This window comes from Oncorhynchus keta, chromosome 1 (assembly GCF_023373465.1).
Source record: "Oncorhynchus keta strain PuntledgeMale-10-30-2019 chromosome 1, Oket_V2, whole genome shotgun sequence".
In the NCBI taxonomy this organism is placed as follows: Eukaryota; Metazoa; Chordata; class Actinopteri; order Salmoniformes; family Salmonidae; genus Oncorhynchus; species Oncorhynchus keta.
The window spans coordinates 55,092,501-55,113,566 of record NC_068421.1 but is presented as its reverse complement, the minus strand read 5'-3'; the positions used below and the strand labels follow the sequence as shown (position 1 = coordinate 55,113,566).

The 21,066-nt window shown below is 41.6% G+C and overlaps 2 protein-coding genes across 3 annotated transcripts; one reads left to right on the top strand and one right to left on the bottom strand.

Moving 5' to 3' along the window:
• Positions 1-5,084: 5,084 nt before the first annotated feature.
• On the bottom strand, positions 5,085-12,279 carry LOC118388198 (U6 snRNA-associated Sm-like protein LSm4). The gene is made up of 5 exons (XM_035777019.2): positions 12,172-12,279; positions 10,523-10,564; positions 10,247-10,345; positions 9,797-9,986; positions 5,085-5,738 (listed from the first exon to the last, which is right to left on the bottom strand). Exons 1-5 carry the CDS (start codon positions 12,172-12,174, stop codon positions 5,629-5,631), a joined length of 444 nt encoding a protein of 147 aa, XP_035632912.1. The 5' UTR covers positions 12,175-12,279; the 3' UTR covers positions 5,085-5,628.
• Positions 12,280-12,298: 19 nt separating this feature from the next.
• On the top strand, positions 12,299-16,581 carry LOC118388181 (pyroglutamyl-peptidase 1-like). 2 transcript variants are annotated; one of them, XM_035777008.2, is made up of 5 exons: positions 12,299-12,391; positions 14,397-14,449; positions 15,126-15,242; positions 15,343-15,575; positions 15,756-16,581. In XM_035777008.2, exons 4-5 carry the CDS (start codon positions 15,370-15,372, stop codon positions 15,946-15,948), a joined length of 399 nt encoding a protein of 132 aa, XP_035632901.1. In that variant the 5' UTR covers positions 12,299-12,391; positions 14,397-14,449; positions 15,126-15,242; positions 15,343-15,369; the 3' UTR covers positions 15,949-16,581. The 2 variants fall into 2 exon arrangements, with proteins under 2 accessions (XP_035632901.1, XP_035632893.1); XM_035777000.2 differs by having other exon boundaries at positions 12,323-12,472.
• The last annotated feature ends 4,485 nt before the right edge of the window (positions 16,582-21,066 follow it).

The window sequence follows — 21,066 nt, the reverse complement described above, 5'->3', positions numbered from 1 at the left end:
TGAGATGAATAATGTAGGGTAAGTAACATTGTTTAAAGTGGCTAGTGATATATTTACATCATTTCCCATCAATTCCCATTATTAAAGTGGCTGGAGTTGGGTCAGTGTCAATGACAGTGTGTTGGCAGCAGCCACTCAATGTTAGTGGTGGCTGTTTAACAGTCTGATGGCCTTGAGATAGAAGCTGTTTTTCAGTCTCTCGGTCCCAGCTTTGATGCACCTGTACTGACCTCGCCTTCTGGATGATAGCGGGGTGAACAGGCAGTGGCTCGGGTGGTTGATGTCCTTGATGATCTTTATGGCCTTCCTGTAACATCTGGTGGTGTAGGTGTCCTGGAGGGCAGGTAGTTTGCCCCCGGTGATGCGTTGTGCAGACCTCACTACCCTCTGGAGACCCTTACGGTTGAGGGCGGAGCAGTTGCCGTACCAGGCGGTGATACAGCCCGCCAGGATGCTCTCGATTGTGCATCTGTAGAAGTTTGTGAGTGCTTTTGGTGACAAGCCGAATTTCTTCAGCCTCCTGAGGTTGAAGAGGCCAATGAGTGGACCAATTCAGTTTGTCTGTGATGTGTATGCCGAGGAACCAACAAGTTTCAAGCAGACCACCATAGAGCCTATGCCCAAGAACACCAAGAAAACCCACAACACTCATGTCTGTAGCCATGAAGTGCTTTGAAAGGCTGGTCATGACTCACATCAACACCATTATCCCAGAAACCCTAGACCCACTCCAATTTGCATACCGCCCCAACAGATCCACAGATGATGCAATCTCTTTTGCACTCCATACTGCCCTTTCCCACCTGGACAAAAGGAACACCTATGTGAGAATGCTATTCATTGACTACAGCTCAGCGTTCAACACCATAGTGCACTCAAAGCTTATCAATAAGCTAAGGACCCTGGGACTAAACACCTCCCTCTGCAACTGGATCCTGGACTTCCTGACGGGTCGCACCTAGGTGGTAAGGGTAGGTAAAACACATCCGCCACGCTGATCCTCAACACAGGGGCCCCTTAGGGGTGCGTGCTCAGTCCCCTCCTGTACTTCCTGTTCACCCATGACTGCACGGCCAGGCACGACTCCAAAACCATCATTAAGTTTGCCGATGACACAACACTGGTAAGCCTGATCACTGACAAGACAGACTATAGGGAGGAGATCAGAGACCTGGCCATGTGGTGCCAGGACAACAATCTCTCCCTCAACGTGATCAAGACAAAGGAGATTATTGTGGACTACAGGAAAAAGAGGACCGAGCACACCCCCATTCTCATCGACAGGGCTGCAGAGAAGCAGGTTGAGAGTTTCAAGTTACTTGGTGTCCACATCACCAACAAACTAACATTGGCCAAACACGCCTAGACAGTTGTGAAGAGGGCACGACAAACCCTATTCCCCCCCAGGAGACTGAAAAGATTTGGCATCGGTGGGTCCTCAGATCCTCAAAAAGGTTCTACAGCTGCACCATCAAGAGCATCCTGACTGGTTGCATCACTGCCTGGTATGGCAACTGCTCGGCCTCCGACCGCAAGGCACTACAGAGGGTAGTGCGATCGGCCCAGGACATCACTGGGGCTAAGCTTCCTGCCATCCAGGACCTCTATACCAGGCAGCGTCAGAAGAAGGCCATAAAAATTGTCAGACTCCAGCCACCCTTGTCATAGACTGTTCTCTCTGCTACTGCACGGCAAGCGGTACCGAAGTGCCAAGTCTAGGCTTCTAAACAGCTTCTACCCCCAAGCCAAAAGATTCTTGAACACCTAATCAAATGGCTACCCAGACTATTTGCATCCCCCCCTCCCTTCCCCTCTTTTACACCGCTGATACTCTGTTATCATCTATACATAGTCACTTTAATAACTCTACCTTCATGTGCATATTACCTCAACTAACCAGTGCCCACGAAAATTGACTCTGTACCGGTATCCCCCTGTAAATAGTCTTGCTCGTTATTTTACTGCTGCTCTTTAATTACTTGCTACTTTTATTTCTTATTCTTATCCGTATTTTTTCAACTGCATTGTTTGTTAGGGGCTCGTAAGTAAGCATTTCACTGTAAGGTACCTGTTGTATTTGGCGCATGTGACAAATACAATTTGATTTGATTTGACTAGGGCTGTGGCGGTCACGAAAGTTAGTCGGCTGGTGATTGTCAAGTAAATAACTGGTCGGGGCTGTGGGCTACATTAGTTAATTTAGCAGACAAGACTCGCTTAGAATTCCTTAGGATTATTTTACATCATCTTTTTAGTATGAATAATACAATTGAACAATGCTGAATAAAATAGAAAGGAGATTTACTCCAAACAATTTAAGAGTGCGCAATTCTGTGTCGAGCGGTTAACAAAGAAATAGGTATTCCTATATGCTTCATTTAGAGTTATTATTGTAACTTTAGTTGTTCTTCAAACATTGATCTATATGCTTAGATTTGTAATACATTGTAAGGCTGCATGACGTGACTAAAGATGATTTGAAAAAAGTTGCTTTAAAAAGACATGAGCCCTGCTTTGTGTGCTTTGTTTGTTGCGCAGGACGTACACCCTACATCAGTCATTCATTCACAATTTCACGGTAGCATCCCCTTTGTGTGGCTGTAATTCACCCTAAAAAAATCTATGCCTTTTGCGGCCAGTGGCCTCTGCAGAACGTTTTTGCAGAACCTCTCACAGATCTGTGCCTCGACGGACAATTCATTCGACCTCGTGGCTCGGTTTTTGCTCTGGCATGCACTGTCAGCTGTGGAACCTTATATAGAAGTGTGTGCCTTTCCAAAACATGTCCAATAAATTGAATATACCACAGGTGGACTCTAGTCAAGTTGTAGAAACATCTCAAGGATGATCAATGGAAACCGGATGCACCGGAGCTCAATTTCGAGTCTCATTGCAAAGCGTCTGAATACTTATGTAAATAAGGTAAAAAAAAAAATATTACATTTGGAAAATGTTATTAAAAACCTGTTTTCACTTTGTCACTATGGGGTATTGTGTGTGTGTAATATTGATAAGAGTTCAAATGTTCCTCATCAGTTTTAGAATAAGGCTGTATTGTAACAAAATGTGGAAAAAGTGAACAGGTCTGAATACTTTCCGAAGGCACCTTATTTCAGAGGTAGGGAAACCATCTCATAATTTCCAGCAACCCCTTGTCAAAAAACACTTATGCATTTTACATTTCCAATTGAAGCTGGCTTTTCATGCAAATGAAGTTGAGGTTTGAGTTCTTTTTTGGGGGTTTCATGTTACAGGTTACTGAAACTAATACAGATGTTCCATTTCAATTCATTAGAAACAGCCACAATATTTGCGACACTACAGTAATAAAACTCATGGAACAGCATCCTAAATCAGTCAGCATCTCATGTGATATTTAACTTCATGAATTATAACTATGTTAAATCAGGGCTTGCCTTGCTACCTAAACCCCTTGCTCTGGCCAAATGCTACGCCACGCCCACAGACATAACTTTCTTTTCCGCAATAGAGCCCCACAGTGGAGGTGTCATAATACCCATAAAACCTAGCTGTTGCAATCATTTTTCCACCATTCATTTTATCCTCTCAATTAAAAAAAGCTGTTGCGCAGCAACTCACTCCCTTCTTGAACACAAACAATGTATACGAAACGCTTCAGTCTGATTTTAGACCCCATCATAGCACTGAGACTCCACTCATGAAGGTGGTAAAATACCTTTTAATGGCATCAGACCAAGGCTCTGCATCTGTTCTCGTGCTCCTAGACCTTAGTGCTGCTTTTGATACCATCCATCACCACATTCTTTTGCAGAGATTGGAAACCCAAATTGGTCTACACAGAAAAGTTCTTGCCTGGTTTAGATCTTATCTGTTGGAAATATATGAGTTTGTCTCTGGATGGTTTGTCATCTGACAAATCAACTGTACATTTTGGTCATATCAAGACTATTTAAAGGACAGGACAGCCCCCCCCCCAAAAAAAAAATCTCTCTCGGACAAGGTGACTAATATATTTGGCAATATTTACTCTCAGATTTGAAAATGCTAATTAGCATCAAAGTAGACATAATGCAAAACTACAAATCCCTGCAAGCTCCTGCATATCATCTCTGGCAGACACCTTTGCTAACAGGTATTGTGTCAACTTAAAACTTGCACAAGGCAGTTCACAGAATTGTCCATTTAAATACATTTTGCCAATTTATTAATTACTACATTTTGCTAACATTCGATAGTTAATCCAGAGATTCTTACCTTTGCCTCGATTAGGCAGTTTCGTCCAGATCATCATGTAATTTGATCATTAGCATTTCATTTTTGGCGGGTAAATACAGGCAAATATATTGATAGAAGTCACCTTGTCCTAGAAAGATTTACAGGGTTATCAAAACGTCACGGTAAGCCTACACAGCCCTTATTTTAAATGTTTCTAAAATGACCTAATGGAAAAACTATTTGAACGATTTCCCTGTTAGACCGCTAGGATTTATTGGTATTATGACTCATACAGTGGTACTCTACAAATTTAGATCTTGCAGATGATTTCTAGAACGCAAACACATTCTAACCAATCTGATTGGTAACAGAAACCGGTTGGGCCAGAGCCAGAACACACGTGGGTATAGCGGCGTTTTGAAAATCAGTAATTTGCATTGATACTCTGATTGGTTAGAGATGATCCAATCGCTTAAGGACTTTGTTTTGTACAATTACCCCTCATTTTGAAGTCACCACAAACGACTTCAACGATGGCAGTCTCAGATTGACGTATGCAACGGACATAGAGCAGTGGAAGAATTCAGTTTAAGTCGTCACACAAAATCCTGGCTGCATTATTGCACATTCAGCAGCTCTGTGATTGAGGTTGTGCTTTAGGGGGTTAGAGGGTTACACCAGCCTTGTTATATGCACCCCTTATTGTTTGTGGACTACGGGCTGTTTATTTTACAGCTAGTTATACAAGAACATAAACCTAATATGCAAATTGTGTTTTTGTCACTGTAGGAGATAAGCGAGCATGAGTGTTACAAAAGGCGTTTTAATTCTGTATGTAGACCAATTCAATTCATTTTTTTCTTCTTTCATACATAAAGTACAGTGTATAACATACAATTGTTTATTCTCATGTAAGTAAATTACAACGTTATTTTCTTGGGTTACAAAATGCAAATAAAATTCCAAAAGTAGAACATTTAGAAACTCTTTAACCAACTAGGTATTTTTCACTCATATACCCCAATCAACTTAAGTTTTCAAATTCCAAGGGCATAAAATGTGCTTTATGTCAAAAACAATTGGATATACATAAAAAACAATTGGGTACAATCACTTGTATGTAAATGTCTCAAGCCACAATAAAAAAAAACTTCTGGACGATATTTATAGGTTGACGGTGGTCCAAATTCATAACTTAACAAAAACTGTAAGTAGGGGGGGATCTGTAGATAATACAAAACCCTGCATTTTCTGACCTGAACAGACTATTCATAGTTCTCACAGTGGAGTTCAAACTCACATAACACACAACTAGAAACAAAGCGGTAATGGCCATTATACAAGACATTGTGTGAGATGATCTCCACTGAGTTGTTATTCTGTGAAAACTACACTCTCTCTTACGTCTGACCTGTCTGCCTGTCCCTCTCCTCAGTGCTGGTTCTTGACTCCCTGAGGTTTGCCACCACCAGGCTTCTTCTCCTGCTGCTGCTGGCCTCTGCCCACTCCTGGCATACCCCGGCCACGGCCTCCAAATACACCTAAACATTGAGCAGGGACAGCAAGTTATGACCAAAGTTAATGCACATCAGGAGTGCCAGAAAATAATGATTGACACAGCTTATATTGGGCAAATATGATTTCTAGCTACTTTTGAAGCACACACTGTGCCCTAGAAACATTTTTTAGTTTTTTTAACTAGGCAAGCCAGTTAAGAACAAATTCTTATTTTCAATGACGGCCGAGGAACAGTGGGTTAACTGCCTTGTTCAGGGGCAGAACGACAGATTTTTACCTTGTCAGCTCGGGGACTCGATCTATCGACCTTTCGGTTACTGGCCCAACGCTCTAACCACTAGGCCACCTGCCGCCCCAACTAATATTTAACAATGTAAAGACAGTTTATTATAAAAGCTCAAATGTGGATGCATATGCCTGTCATTGAAATTACAGATCTGCAACACACACTGCCTAAATCATAGGCAAATGCACTTTTTTTGTGTGCCTAATAATGATGTTAGCAGAAGACTGCCTCAGTAAGAATGGGAGGCCAATGTTGGTCTAAGGTTGGGTAGGGGTGAGGTCCGGAAGGGGTCAGTCAACTTCCCTAACTGACATTTCCTGAAACCTAAGCTGTGTTCAAATACTCATACTAACCGCACTATTTCTATTTGTTCCTTTAAAAAAAAAAATGTTTTTCCTTTATCAAATATTTTTTTCCACCTTTATTTAACCAGGTAGGCTAGTCGAGAACAAGTTCTCATTTATAACTGCGACCTGGCCAAGATAAAGTATAGCAGTGTGAACAGACAACAGAGTTACACATGGAGTAAACAATTAACAAGTCAATAACACAGTAGAATTTGTGTAGTATTTGTGACGTAAATTAAGTATGTAGTATGCTAATTGGGGGCGACAGGTAGCCTAGTGGTTAGAGCGTTGAGCCAGTAACCGAAAGGTTGCTAAATCGAATCCCAGACCTCAAATTGCATGCATGGTACGCAAAATACATGCAGGTTGGCAGGCCTGAAATTACAAAGTAATTTGTGGGAAATTTGGTTTATTTAATTTTGCTATTGCGATGCATTGTACACCGTCTCTTGATTGACAGCCTATATTGGGCCTATATGAATTCTAGCTACTTTTGAAGCACATGCTGTCCGCTAGAAATTATTATGTAACACTGTAAAGACAGTTTATTATAAAAGCTAACATGTTGATAAAATACCAGTCACTGAAATTAAAAAGTCATTTGGGTTATATTAGGTTTCTACATTGAGTAAATTAAGTATTTTCCTATTGAGATCCATAACATTGAACACTCTAAGAACGGCAGGTTTGTGGTGATGAATCCAGGAGATCAGTTATTTATTCATTGCTATGATCATTGATCTCCTGAAGAAGCTATCTTTTCTCCTTTCTTTCTGTGCCCCCAAATGTTTGGATATACACCCAAATGTTTGGATATACCCCCAAATGTTTGGATATACCCCCAAATGTTTGGATATACTGGTAGTTACCAGAGTATACTACAGAATCAATGAGTTAAACAAAGTGTTAAACAAATCAAAATATATATTGATTGATTTTAGATTCTTCAAAGTAGCCACCCTTTGCCTAAACAGCTTTGCACACTCTTGGCATTCTCTCAACCAGCTTCACCTGGAATGCTTTTCCAACACTCTTGAAGGAGTTCCCACATATGCTGAGCACTTGTTGGCTGCTTTTCCTTCACTCTGCGGTCCAACTCATCCCAAACCATCTCAGTTGGGTTGAGGTCAGGTGATTGAGAGGCCAGATCATCTGATGCAGCACTCTATCACTCTCCTTCTGGACAAATAGCCCTTACACAGACTGGATGTGTGTTTTGAGTCATTGTCCTGTTGGAAAAACAAATAGTAGTCCCACTAAGCGCAAACCAGATGGGATGGCCTATCGCGGCAGAATGCCGTGGTAGCCATGCTGGTTAAATGTGCCTTGAATTCTAAATAAATCACAGACAGTGTCACAAGCAAAGCACATCCACACCACCTCCTCCATGCTTCACGGTGGGAACCACACATGTGGAGATCCGTTCACCTACTCTGCGTCTCATGGCTGGAACCAAAGTCTCTTCTCATTGGTATCCTTTAGTAGTGGTTTCCTTGCAGCAATTCGACCATGAAGGCCTGATTGACGCAATCTCCTCTGAACAGTTGATGTTGAGATGTGTCTGTCAAATATATTTAGATTTGTTTCAACACTTTTTTTGCGTACTACATGATTCCATAGTTGAGGTCTTCACCACTTTTTTACAATGTAGAAAATAGTCCAAAGAAAAAAACCCTGGAATGAGTTGGTGTCCAAACTTTTGACTGGTACACTAATATACACTGCTCAAAAAAATAAAAGGGAACACTTAAACAACACAATGTAACTCCAAGTCAATCACACTTCTGTGAAATCAAACTGTCCACATAGGAAGCGACACTGATTGACAATAAATGTCACATGCGGTTGTGCAAATGGAATAGACAACAGGTGGAAATTATAGGCAATTAGCAAGACACCCCCAATAAAAGAGTTGTTCTGCAGGTGGGTACCACAGACCACTTCTCAGTTCCTATGCTTCCTGGCTGATGTTTTGGTCACTTTTGAATGCTGGTGGTGCTTTCACTCTAGTGGCAGCATGAGACGGAGTCTACAAGCCACACAAGTGGCTCAGGTAGTGCAGCTCATCCAGGATGGAACATCAATGCGAGCTGTGGCAAGAAGGTTTGCTGTGTCTATCAGCGTAGTGTCCAGAGCATGGAGGCACTACCAGGAGACAGGCCAGTACACCAGGAGACGTGGAGGAGGCCGTAGGAGGGCAACAGCCTGGCAGCAGGACCGCTACCTCCGCCTTTGTGCAAGGAGGAGGAGCAGGAGGAGCACTGCCAGAGCCCTGCAAAATGACCTCCAGCAGGCCACAAATGTGCAGGTGTCTGCTCAAACGGTCAGAAACAGACTCCATGAGGGTGGTATGAGGGCCCGACATCCACAGGTGGGGGTTGTGCTTATACAGCCCAACATCGTGCAGGACGTTTGGCATTTGCCAGAGAACACCAAGATGGGCAAATTCGCCACTGGCGCCCTGTGCTCTTCACAGATTAAAGCAGGTTCACACTGAGCACATGTGACAGAGTCTGGAGACGCCGTGGAGAATGTTCTGCTGCCTGCAACATCCTCCAGCATGACCGGTTTGGCGGTGGGTCAGTCATGGTGTAGGGGCCACACAGCCCTCCATGTGCCCGACAGAGGTAGCCTGACTGTCATTAGGTACCGAGATGAGATCCTCAGACCCCTTGTGAGACCATATGCTGGTGCAGTTGGCCCTGGGTTCCTCCTAATGCAAGACAATGCTAGACCTCATGTGGCTGGAGTGTGTCAGCAGTTCCTGCAAGAAGAAGGCATTGATGCTATGGACTGGCCCGCCCGTTCCCCAGACCTGAATCCAATTGAGCACATCTGGGACATCATGTCTCGCTCCATCCACCAACGCCACGTTGCACCACAGACTGTCCAGGAATTGGCGGATGCTTTCGTCCAGGTCTGGGACGAGATCCCTCAGGAGACCATCCGCCACCTCATCAGGAGCATGCCCAGGCATTGTAGGGAGGTCATACAGGCACGTGGAGGCCACACACACTACTGAGCCTCATTGTGACTTGTTTTAAGGACATTACATCAAAGTTGGATCAGCCTGTAGTGTGGTTTTCCAGTTTAATTTTGACTGTGAATCCAAATCCAGACCTCCATGGGTTGATAAAATGTATTTCCATTGATCATTTTATATATATATTTCATTATTTCTCACTTATGAGTTTAGATACATATGTTAACAATCTTTCTGCCAAAGGACCATTCTATGGATTACATTTAACATTTTTGAAAATCCCCATTATCAAAGCCTTTTTTTGTCCTGTTTTTTTATGGAATCACTCAATAATGAAAAAAAAAATATATATATATATACTATGTTTACTTAGCTCATAAATATAAGTCCCAATTGCATCACACTACCAGCACCTCAACCAAAGGTTACCCATTTGCCTCCCCAGAAAGAGAGGTTCCATCTTACCTCTACCTGCTCCTGCTCCTCCCCCTCGGCCCTTGCCCTGCTGTTTGTTCTGCTGCATGCCTCCTCGCCCGCGGCCCTTGGACACCACCTCCTCCTTTACCATGTCGATGATTTCATCAGGGATACGCAGGTACTTTATGGTGCTTCCTCTGATGTAACACTCAGGCATCCTCCAAAACTTATCTCCATCCTAAACGACAGGAGTGAATGGGATTAGGGGAGAATTTCAGCATTAGTCTTGGTAGAAGCACTCTTAAAAGCTGAATCTTTTGACTGTCAATAGTGCCATCTTGTGGCTAGACATGGACATTTTTCTGATAGTTGATTTGTGAAAAAGACAGCAATGTAGCCTCTTCATTCACGGCTGTCACGTAAGCAACCATATACATATTTCAGATCAGTGGTCACAACTCTTGAGTGTCGACAAGTACTTATAGACAAACCCTTTACCCTCGAGGTGCAGATGACTTCTCGTAAGTTGATATTCATCCAGTTGTCACAACTGACCAAGTGTCCGTTATACGTCTCTCCATTCTTCAACTCCACCAGCTGAGGAGCATAGGGAAGAAGCATGAGTAAGAAATCAAAGTGATGTGGTTTCATGTTTGTACCACAAAAACCAATGACCACATTTACATGAACAACCGTGAGAAACTCACATGACTCAAGAAACAAAGTAAGAGTAAAATATCACAAAAACTTAAGACTAGTTGAATTCATCCTTACCATAGGGTGGTTCTGTGCAGTCTTCAGCAGAGATAGAGGTAGCTGTGAATTTCAATGTTTTTTTAAAGTCATTGCGCATGTTGTCTTGCTCGTTAGCTAACACATGATTAAATTAACTAGCTAGCTTTGAAAAGGTTTGCTCACTAGTTGATATGATAGCCAACTATACTGACTGAACAAAAATATAAACGCAACAATTTCAAAGAATTTACTGAGTTAGTTCATATAAGGAAATCAGTCAATTTAAAAAAGTCATTAGGCCCTAATCTATGGATTTCACATGACTGGAAATACAGATATGCATCTGTTGGTCCCAGACACCTTTATAAAAAAGGGAGTGACAACCGCCATTTGCCTCATGCAGCGCGGCGGCTCCTTAACAGAGTTGATCAGGCTGTTGATTGTGGCCTATGGAATGTTGTCCCACTCCTCTTCAATGGCTGTAAAAAGTCGCAGGAACTGGAACACGCTATTGTACATGTCGAACCAGAGCATCCCAAACATGCTCAATAGGCCATCCTTGTGACATGGGGATGTGCACTATTATGCTGAAACATTAGGTGATGGCGGCGGATGAATGGCTCAACAATGGGCCTCGGGATCTAGTCAAGGTATCTCTGTGCATTCAAATTGCCATAGATAAAATGCAATTGTGTTCTTTGTCCGTAGCTTATGCCTGCCTATACCATAACCCCACCACCACGGGGCCCTCTGTTCACAACGTTGACATCAGTAAACAGCTCGCTCACACGATGCTATATACGTGGTCAGCAGTTGTGTGGCTGGTTGGACGACCTGCCAAATTCTCAAAAATTACATTTGAGGCAGCTTATAGCAAAAGGTTCCCAAACTCGGTCCTGGGCCCCCCCCTGGATGCACATTTAGTTTTGCTGTAGCACTACACTGCTGATTCACGTAATCAAAGCTTGATGATGAGGTGGTTATTTGAATCAGTTGTGTAGTGCTAGGGCAAAAACCAAAAACGTGGGGAGAAGAGGCAACCCAGGACTTTGGTGGACATTCCTGCAGTCAGCATGCCAATTGCACACTCCCTCAAAGACATCTGTGGCATTGTGTTGTGACAAAACTGCACATTTTAGAGTCGCCTTTTTTTGTCCCTAGCACAAGGTGCACCTGTCTAGTGATCATGCTGTTTGATCAGTTTCTTCATATGCCACACCTGTCAGGTGGATGGATTATCTTGGCAAATGAAAAATGCACACTAACAGGGATGTAAACAAATTTGTGCACAACATTTGAGAGAAATAAGCTTTTTGTACTTATTGCACATTTCTGGGATACTTTATTTCAGCTCATGGAACCTACACTTTACATGATGCGTTTATATTGCTTGTTTAGTGTAGTTAACTAGCTAGATCAAATTTGACTTGAAATGCAAACCATGTGTTTAGACACTATAACAAACATATGTCAATGTTTTAACTAGATTATGATTATATTTTTAGTTAGCTATTAGCTAGCATTAACACAATGAGTTAACCGTTTAGCTACGTTCATGTTACGTTACAGTAGCTAACTATCCAAGCTGCATGGTAAACAAAACAACCACGCTTTTGTGCTCGAGCTATTCCACGGTCCCACACATAATAGTCCTCATATTACTGTAACCCGATAAAACATATACTTACCATTATAACAGATTATATTATAAACTATCCGGTCAACTGAACGTATTTTATTTTGTTTGCTAATGCTAACTACGTTGGACGGAAGTTGTCGCCAAAATGTGTTTCTACCATGCGTCATTACGTCAGACTCGCCGATAAAAAAAAACCCGCAAAAAAGCACAGAAACAGATGACTGATCAACTGTGAAAGGACAGCAAACTCCCAGACAGCTGCATCCCTGGTAAAATTTAGAATAACAAACGAAAACATTCACTACAGCTAAGAAATATGGACAATAGTAAGCAAACTGTTGTTGTAACAGGTTAGTGGGCTTTCCTCTACTTGCTCGACTGTACGTAGTTTCTAGCTCGACAAAGCCAACGAGGGCGTGCATGTCAAGAATGTTACTCTGTTGAAAAGTTGTGTGAAGGACATGCAGCTGAGTTGTCCAAATAGTTGCCGTTTGTTATTTGTAAAATGGCATACATTCCTTCAAAGTGTTTGTCAAATTGGCAATCATTTGTTTCTTGTATTCCAAAATTATATGCCTATGGATAACTGCCTATGGACATAATTGCATAACTTTAGGAACGTGTCATGCATGGTATGACCTACTTGACCCTGTATGTAGCAGAATCAAATTGAAGTTGTAATATTTCAGACCTCCAGACATGCACTTGTTAGGCAATTTGGCTCATTTTTAATGTCTTCCTTGTGTTTAGCAAAATTCTAGTTTCAATAAACATTTGCTTTACATACTAGCATTAAACACAATTGTGAAACTTTTAGGGTGTTTTCACATATTCCTCTTTTTAAAATACATTATCTCAGTCTTCTTTAAAGTGAATTGGGGTAAAACATTTAAATGAAATAAAAATAACCCAGTTCTCTTTGTAGTCACACTACCCTTGCCTTTGAATGAGGACTCAACTATTTTTTTTCCAGTACACTTCACCTATTTTGTGGACTGAGTCCTCTTTGCACTCACATTGCTATGTTTAGAAAGGAACCAAGATATTTCTTTCCAACATGCACTCTGTGTTTTTACAAAGTGCAGGACAAGTCATTCAATCAGAATTGTGTTATTGGACAACTAGATATACATACATTTTGGAAGCTAATAATTGCATTTAATTAAAATGAGACATAATTGTAATTAGAAGATACTATTAACATGTACATTTTTTATTGCTAACATAATATATAGCAGAAGAATAACTGCAGATTTGAATAATGCTGTAATTGAAAATTGTACACCCAATATAGGCGACTGCCCCTTTATTAGCTAGAATTGATTTTTGTACCCTACGGTATGTTGTTATTCTCACAATTGTTGTCTTCTCACACTTTTCAAAATGCACAATCAAATAAGCATTTTATGAAGCTCCCAGCCTATAGATAGCGTATTGCAAACAAATAATCTTGAACTACAAACACACATTTTGGAATTTATTTGTCGCTAATCAGTAACCAAAAACATTTTTTTTCTGCAAACCTGCATATAATCTTCTCTCTTTTGTGGCACCAATGTGATGGATTATGGCAGGGGAATCTGTGTTGCAGTATTCAAGTGTGTGGTGTGTGAATAATGACAGACGAACCTGGGGAGCTTTGTGTTCACATTTCCCTAAAAGAGAGAACCGGACCACGGAATTCAAGCGAACTGCTTCAGGGGCTCTTTTGAGGTGTCTGACTTCCTTTGGAGTGTTCACAGTGCACAACAAATGTTGCAAACCGTGCTGAGTTCACAAAAATTGTCCGAAAGGGATCAAGTGTGAAAACACCCGAATTCTTCTGTCTCCCAGACGCAAAGGGCAGTTGAACACGGGATGGCCTGATAAAAGATGTTAGTTTGCCTGGGAACAGAGGGCCTCACAAAAGAGCTGGCCAGCAGCTGCTGACCCCACGCTCTTTCCTTTTCACCTTCCTGCCAGACAGACAGATCCCTGTGTCCCCAAGGGAACACACCAGCCCATTAATTTCACAGGGATTCAGAGTGATGTCTCAACGTTACTGCAGCTACACTCACACATTTATATAAACATCATATAAAGTGAGCTTTTTATTGGATTGTGCATATTTCTTTAGTGTCCCTTAGAGCATGGGTTCTTACGACAGTTATTTCCTCTCAAGCAAATGTATTGCCAAGCAATCCTATAAGTAAAGCTTCAATCTCAAGTTAATTGAGTCTGCTATTTGAGTTTAATACTTTATTTTAATTTTATAAATGCTGCCATATTTTGCAGGGTTTGAGCCATTTGGAGAGCACACTATTAATGCCAGTTGGGTAGCAGTCCAGGTATGTATATTTTGCATATTTCACATAGGCTATATTGAATGAATTTGTCTTTATAACTATGAGGATGTGTTTATTTCCCTGACAATAACACAAAACTGCCTACCTTGTTCATGCTCAGCCTGTTTTGGTAGATCTCCATTCAGAAAAGGTTTTCTTACACGTTCTATAATGTGAGAGAATCATTATAGGGCCAAAGTGGTGGTGTGGTGCTGTATTGGGAAATGTGATGGGGACAATGGTTGTCAGGGTGTCTAGACAGACTTGATAAGGATATTCAAATCAAACAAAGGGCTGCTTTGTGGCTGTGGTCAATCACGCCACTTTTTTAAATGTTTATGGGAACTGGCCTGGTAGCCATGGCCAGTTGACCTGTAGCAAATTATAGAGCCAGTTGTGAACATTACACTTTAGAAATGTTGTCTCCTCCAGAAATGTTCAATCTTTTCCTATTTGTGCTTTCCCAATTTGTATTTTTAGGATATCATCCAATCATATTTCTGTTGTGCATATTTTTTTATGGACTGAATAGACAAAGAGTAAAGATGACCACAAGGAAATGTCTAACATGTTACAAAATGTCTTATTTTAAAAGCAATGAGTTTCAAAATAATGTGTAGACATTTCTAATATCTTTTATGAATATTAATTACCTGTCTACTCTTCTCTTTGTTTTAAGGAACTGAAGAAGCTGGGCCTGGGAAAGGACATAGACCTGCACGTGTATGAGGTGCCTGTTGACTACCAGGCAGTCCAGAGTTTGATTCCATCACTATTGAAGCAGTATCATCCCCAGGTAAGAAGGCAATGAATGGGCTCCCATCTCCTTTCCTGCTGTTCAATTATGCACCATATTTGAATTTGTTTTTTGTATCCTTCTCTGCACGGGGAATCAGTTAGTGGTCCATGTTGGAGTCTCAGGTATGGCCACCACCGTTACCTTAGAGAAATGTGGCCGTAACCATGGCTACAAGGGTCTGGACAACAGCCGCTTCTGTCCCCATTCTCAGTGTTGCATTGAGGGGGGCCCAGACTGCATTGACTCTGTTATTGACATGGAATCGGTCTGCAAAAGAGTGACAGCCTCTGGACTAGGAGTAGCAGTCTCTGTCTCTCAAGATGCTGGCAGGTAAGCATCTTCCTCCTGTGTGCTTTTGTTTGCGAAATTGCTAATAAAATTAATATGCATGCATACACCTGTATTTCAAAGAAAGTTGTAGGCCTATTTTACCCCCCCACCCCCCCACACATCTTACTGTTGAACCACCACTTAGAACCATTATATTAATTCCTGTGTCTTTCCTGACAGATACCTCTGTGACTTCACCTACTACACCTCTCTGTACTTGAGCCATGGGCACTCGGCATTCATCCACGTGCCTCCCATAGAGAAGCCTTATAGTGGAGTGGACTTGGGTAGGGCCCTCCAAGCCATCATACAAGAGATGTTGGACATGCTCAACCAACCCGAAGAGAAGATCCACTGCCAGCGTGTGCACTAATTTACCTGTGAAAGCCTTTAACCTTTTACACACAAGGGAGATTGTGGTTAAGTGCATAATCTCTCAACTAGCCAAACAATGTTTTTGTTTCATTACCTCTTCTGGTGCAAATTCAAAGATGGCAACCATACAGACACTTCCAGTTGACTTATTTCACAGCCATTTCGTCACATTCTTCATTGCCGTTTCCTCAAGCTCTTGACCTGGCCCATTTTTTAAAAATCTTAATGGTTATGATGAGGTGAGTAAAGCTGGTTCGGTGTTTTGGTGTTACAAGCTTTCCCCACATTCTGTTGACACAGAGATTGAGCAAGACGATTTGAACTGGAATAACAGGAATTGACAGAAGTGAGCCACATGCTTGTTCTAAGAGTGCTACTCTTTTTGAATCTGTTGCGAAGCTTCCATGGTTTTGACTCTTTATCCATACTTACACTGCTATCTCAGAAACAGGGTTAGTGTATGGAATAGCCCTTTTTTTGCATCAACTCAATGTACAAGTTCCACATTATTTATTGTTATCTATCTAGTTATTTAAGGTGAATTTCTGTCCTTTGGTTGTTATTCATCATCTTGAAGAGCTATTTTTGTAACCAGCTTTTTCATTAAAGTCCACTTGTTGGTGCTACTTAAGTCATGCTAGTACTTCCTGGATTTGATGTATATGAAATGCCTGGCCTTTTCCTCTCCACTCACCAACAAAACCAGCGAACTACAACTTCTGATAAGGATAAAAAAGGACTTCTCACTTTTCTTTTTTTATGCTGTGGGTCTCGCCAGCTTTCAGGTCTACAGGGCTGATCGTGTCCCGAAGCAGTGCAATAAATCCAAAGGAGGTGGTTTGTGTTTCTACGTCACCCAATGCTGGTGCAATGATGACACATCTAAGTCTCCAGATCTGGAATCTATTTTCATCCACTGCAAACCTTTTTATTCACCCCGTGAATTTTCCTCAGTCATTCTGGCCGGAGACTATATCGCTCCGAGCACCTGTGCACACACAGAGCAACATCTACTGGCTGATCAGATTCTACTTTGACCATCAAGGGGGGATTTTAACCATACCAGCCTACAACAGGAACTTCCCAGATACAAACACTTGGTGAAATGTTCAACAAGTCAAGAAAAATATTCTGGACCATGTTTACAGCACTTTTAAAGGGACATACCATGCAGTCTCCCATGCTCCCTAAGGGAACTCGGACCATGTGATGCTACACCTCATCCCTGCATACAGACAAACTAAAAACTGCCAAGCCTGTCAAACATGCAGAAATAGACTGACGAGGCCATTGGGAAGTGAAAGCACTGCCTAGACACCACAAATTGGAACATATTCAAGGACGGCAAAGCCAACATACAGACAGATTCACATCCTACATCAGTGTATGTGAGGAGAACTACATACCATCCAAATACTTTTCTATCACACCTCAACGACAAGCTATGGGTCACTGGTGAGCTTAGGGCTCTCCACAGTGCCGAAGAGCAAGACCAGGGTACTCTATAGAGGTCAAGGAAAAAGCTACTCTCAGGAATGAAGGCAGCCAAACAGCAGTTCAAAGACAGGCTAGAGCAACTGCTTGTCTGTCTGGAAAGGACTGAAAGAAATTTCCAACTAGAAACCTAAAGCTACAAACCCTAACCCCTCACTGCCGAATAAACTAAACTAGTTCTACTGCAGATTTGACACACCCTACCCCTCCTTGCCACTTCCCCCTCTCACCCATCTACCCCATCCCACCCCTCCCTTCCCCATTTCTCTCCAGGCTCCTCTCTCCTCTACTTAATACTTAAGTCTATTGACGCACACGTGCATCAATCTAAGTAATACAATTTGAAAAATCATCATCCCCAATTTTTTACATGGGTTACGTCTCAATCCACCGCATCTGCCTATGGCGGCCTTTCCGTATCTGCGGTGGAAGGTAACAGACCATGAGACATCCCGGAAAATCTAGCTTCTCACAAAAACGTCTGTAGCTTCCGAACGGTTTGGCCTACAAAACTATAATAACCACTCAATGGAAAGGGGAGACTCTCGCAAACACAATGGTATTCTCCTGTGTCACGGGGCCAATCTTAAGATATTTCCATTAATTTGTATTGGTTATGGGAGTAGTTCTGTGACAACAGAAATAAGAGGTTAAATGTGTATCCAACCTTCAAAACCTTATTCCTTTATGATTATTATTTATTTTTTTGCCATTTCTGTTTATTCAATGTGTTTCTGTGGGATATAGTAATGGCCAAGTTCAATATTTTATCAACACATTTATTTTTATTTTTTTAATGTTTACACCTAAAGGTGTGCTAAAATTCTAAATCAAATAGCTAAATGATCCATGGTATGACCATCTTAAAACAATTCCACATGTTATGTCAGCTTAGTAACCCTCCCCTCAAATGGCTTAGATATTTAGAGGTTTAAAGCACTGCGCGGACCAGCTCTCCCGTTTTCACTGACCATATTCAACCAGTCATTAGAGCAATGCACTGTTCCTGCCTGTTTCAAATCTTCCATCATTGTTACAGTCCCAAAAAAACCTAAAGGTGTCCAGCCTGAACTTTTACAGACCTGCAGTGCTCACCTCGGTAATCATGAAAACCTTTCAGCGCCTGGTACTGTCCCATCTCAAAACCATCACTGACGCCTCCCTCAACCCACTGCAGTTTGCCTACAGAGCTGACAGGTCTGTGGACGACACTGTCGAAATGGGCCAACACTACATCCTCAAACACATCGATAACCCATAGACATAAACAAGGACATAGTTTGTGGACTTCATTTCATTACATTATCTCAGAACTGCTACAAGACAAACTGTCCTAGCTGAACGTGTCCAGCTCCATCTATCAGTGGACTACTGACTTTCTAACCAACAGGACGCAACACGAGAAGCTGGGAAAACACCTCTCGGACTCTTTAACCCTCAGCACCAGAGTGCCGCAAGGATGCGTGCTCTCACCTGTACTCTACTCACTCTGCACCTCTAACAACGCATCTGTCAAACTACTCAAGTTTGCAGATGACGCCACTCTGGTCGATCTCATCACCGACGGCGATGAGTACATGTACCGTGGAGAGGTCAACCAACTAGTGGCCTGGTGCAGTCAAAATAATATTATTATTATATTATTATTATTATATTATATAAAATAACCTGGAACTCAACACAGACAAAACTGTGGAAATGGTGGTTGACTTAAGAAAACGCCCCCCACCATCCCTCCCCCTCGAGATTGTTGGCTCAGCTGTTAGCACGGCTGAATCATTCAAATTCCTGGGGACCATCATCTCCCACAACCTCAAATTGGAGGATAACATCACAGAGGTCACCAAGAAGGCACACCAGTGGATGTATTACTTGCAGCAGCAAAACACAATCTCCCAGCCAAACATTATCCGGTTTTAAGCATCAATCGTTGAGTCCATCCTTCATCTCCTCCATCACTGTCTGGTTTGGGTCTGCCCACTGCAAGGGCAAACTGCAACACATACCCAAAAAGTCTTGCCACCTGAATAGTTTCTTCCCCCAGGCTGTGGCCCTCACCAACCGGCTATCTGGCCCATAGAGACTAAAGCACTAAAGCACTATGCACACCGCATCAGGCCATCTCTGAACTGTATACAAAATAACTGCATTTCACTCTGTCCAGCTCTCTGCATTTAGATAGATTCATACTGTAAATGTGTACATCCACTGTATATCAATAATATACCCACTGTACATTTGTATATCTGCTCATTCTCTATGTTCACTTTACCTAGTTGTATATAATGTGTGTAAACATCGTTGTCTGTATTCTGTCTCTAAATGTTGTCTATCACAAGCAGCTGGCACCATATCACCAAGTACAACTCTGAGTATTTGTAAATGTACTTTGTGAATAAAGGTGATTCTGATGGTGCTTTCATAAGGTGTTTTGCTGGATTTCTATGTTGTATAGAAATGTTTAATGTACCTGAAAAATGTTCTGTAGAGCAGACTTTTTAAAATTTAAAGTGAACTCCATATTGTGTTTTCATATCCCCCCCAACATTATCTAAATGTTTGTTTGTTGTTTTTCTTGGGGGGGGGCAGCAATTTCAGATAGTTTATCTTACTTGCAAAAGCCAAATGCTGCTCGTTTACATGGATTTCTTGTTGTTTCTTGAGTAGTTTTATAAGAAGTTGTAGTTGTGCCTTTTACTACGGTTATTTATATCAGGGAACGGTTTGGTTCTATCTCATATTTTCATGTCTGTGGGCCCGACTTTGATTGATAGCTGTATGGCGATGCTTGATGTTTGAAGTTCAATGAACTTCATCAGATCAGTATGCTTATCTCAGCCGAGGATTTCATTTGCTGAAGTGGGCAGGTAGGCAGCCAGGTGAGAATTGGACCCAGTTCTTGCATTTCTGTAGCACTTTCTTTTTTTTAACATTATTGACTGAATTGTTTTGGATGTTTCAGCTTTATGAACGTCATTGAGCTGGTTTAGTTTTGTTCTTGTATTTTTTTTTGTCATAACACAGTATTTGTTTTCAGTTGTCTCCCATTACGGCTTCTTCCCATGTTGTATCTATATTTTAAAAGACATGTCATACCTCTCGTGGTACAACCACATAATAACATACAATTCATCTGGATCAGTTATTGTATCTTCTTCCCAGAACAACTGTCATAAGCAATTTTGTTGCCTAAAATATGTTTTGTGTTTACTGGGTATTTGAGTGTTCATGGACTGTATCCATGGAGATTTGTCTTTGTGTTGTTTATGTGTTCCTTCACACTGTCACATACTGGTTATTACATATGTGATTCAATTGTGACTATACTCACAGATGTGAAAGCCTATGTCCCCAAATGCTTGTTGAGGTGACCAATTTCCTTTGAGGATACTCTTCTGACCTGTGCCATGTGTAATAATGGAAAGGGCTGTAGAATATTCACTAGGTTACTATTTAGAAATAAACTTCCTACATACATCGATCCCAGTATGCCTAACATCTATACCAACCTATAAATGCTCCTCTGTCTCAATGTGTAGGCTTATTGTTCTTAGATGTATATCATATTTTATGACATCTAGATGTATATCAAATTCCTCTGTATTTTCCCGTATTTCTATTT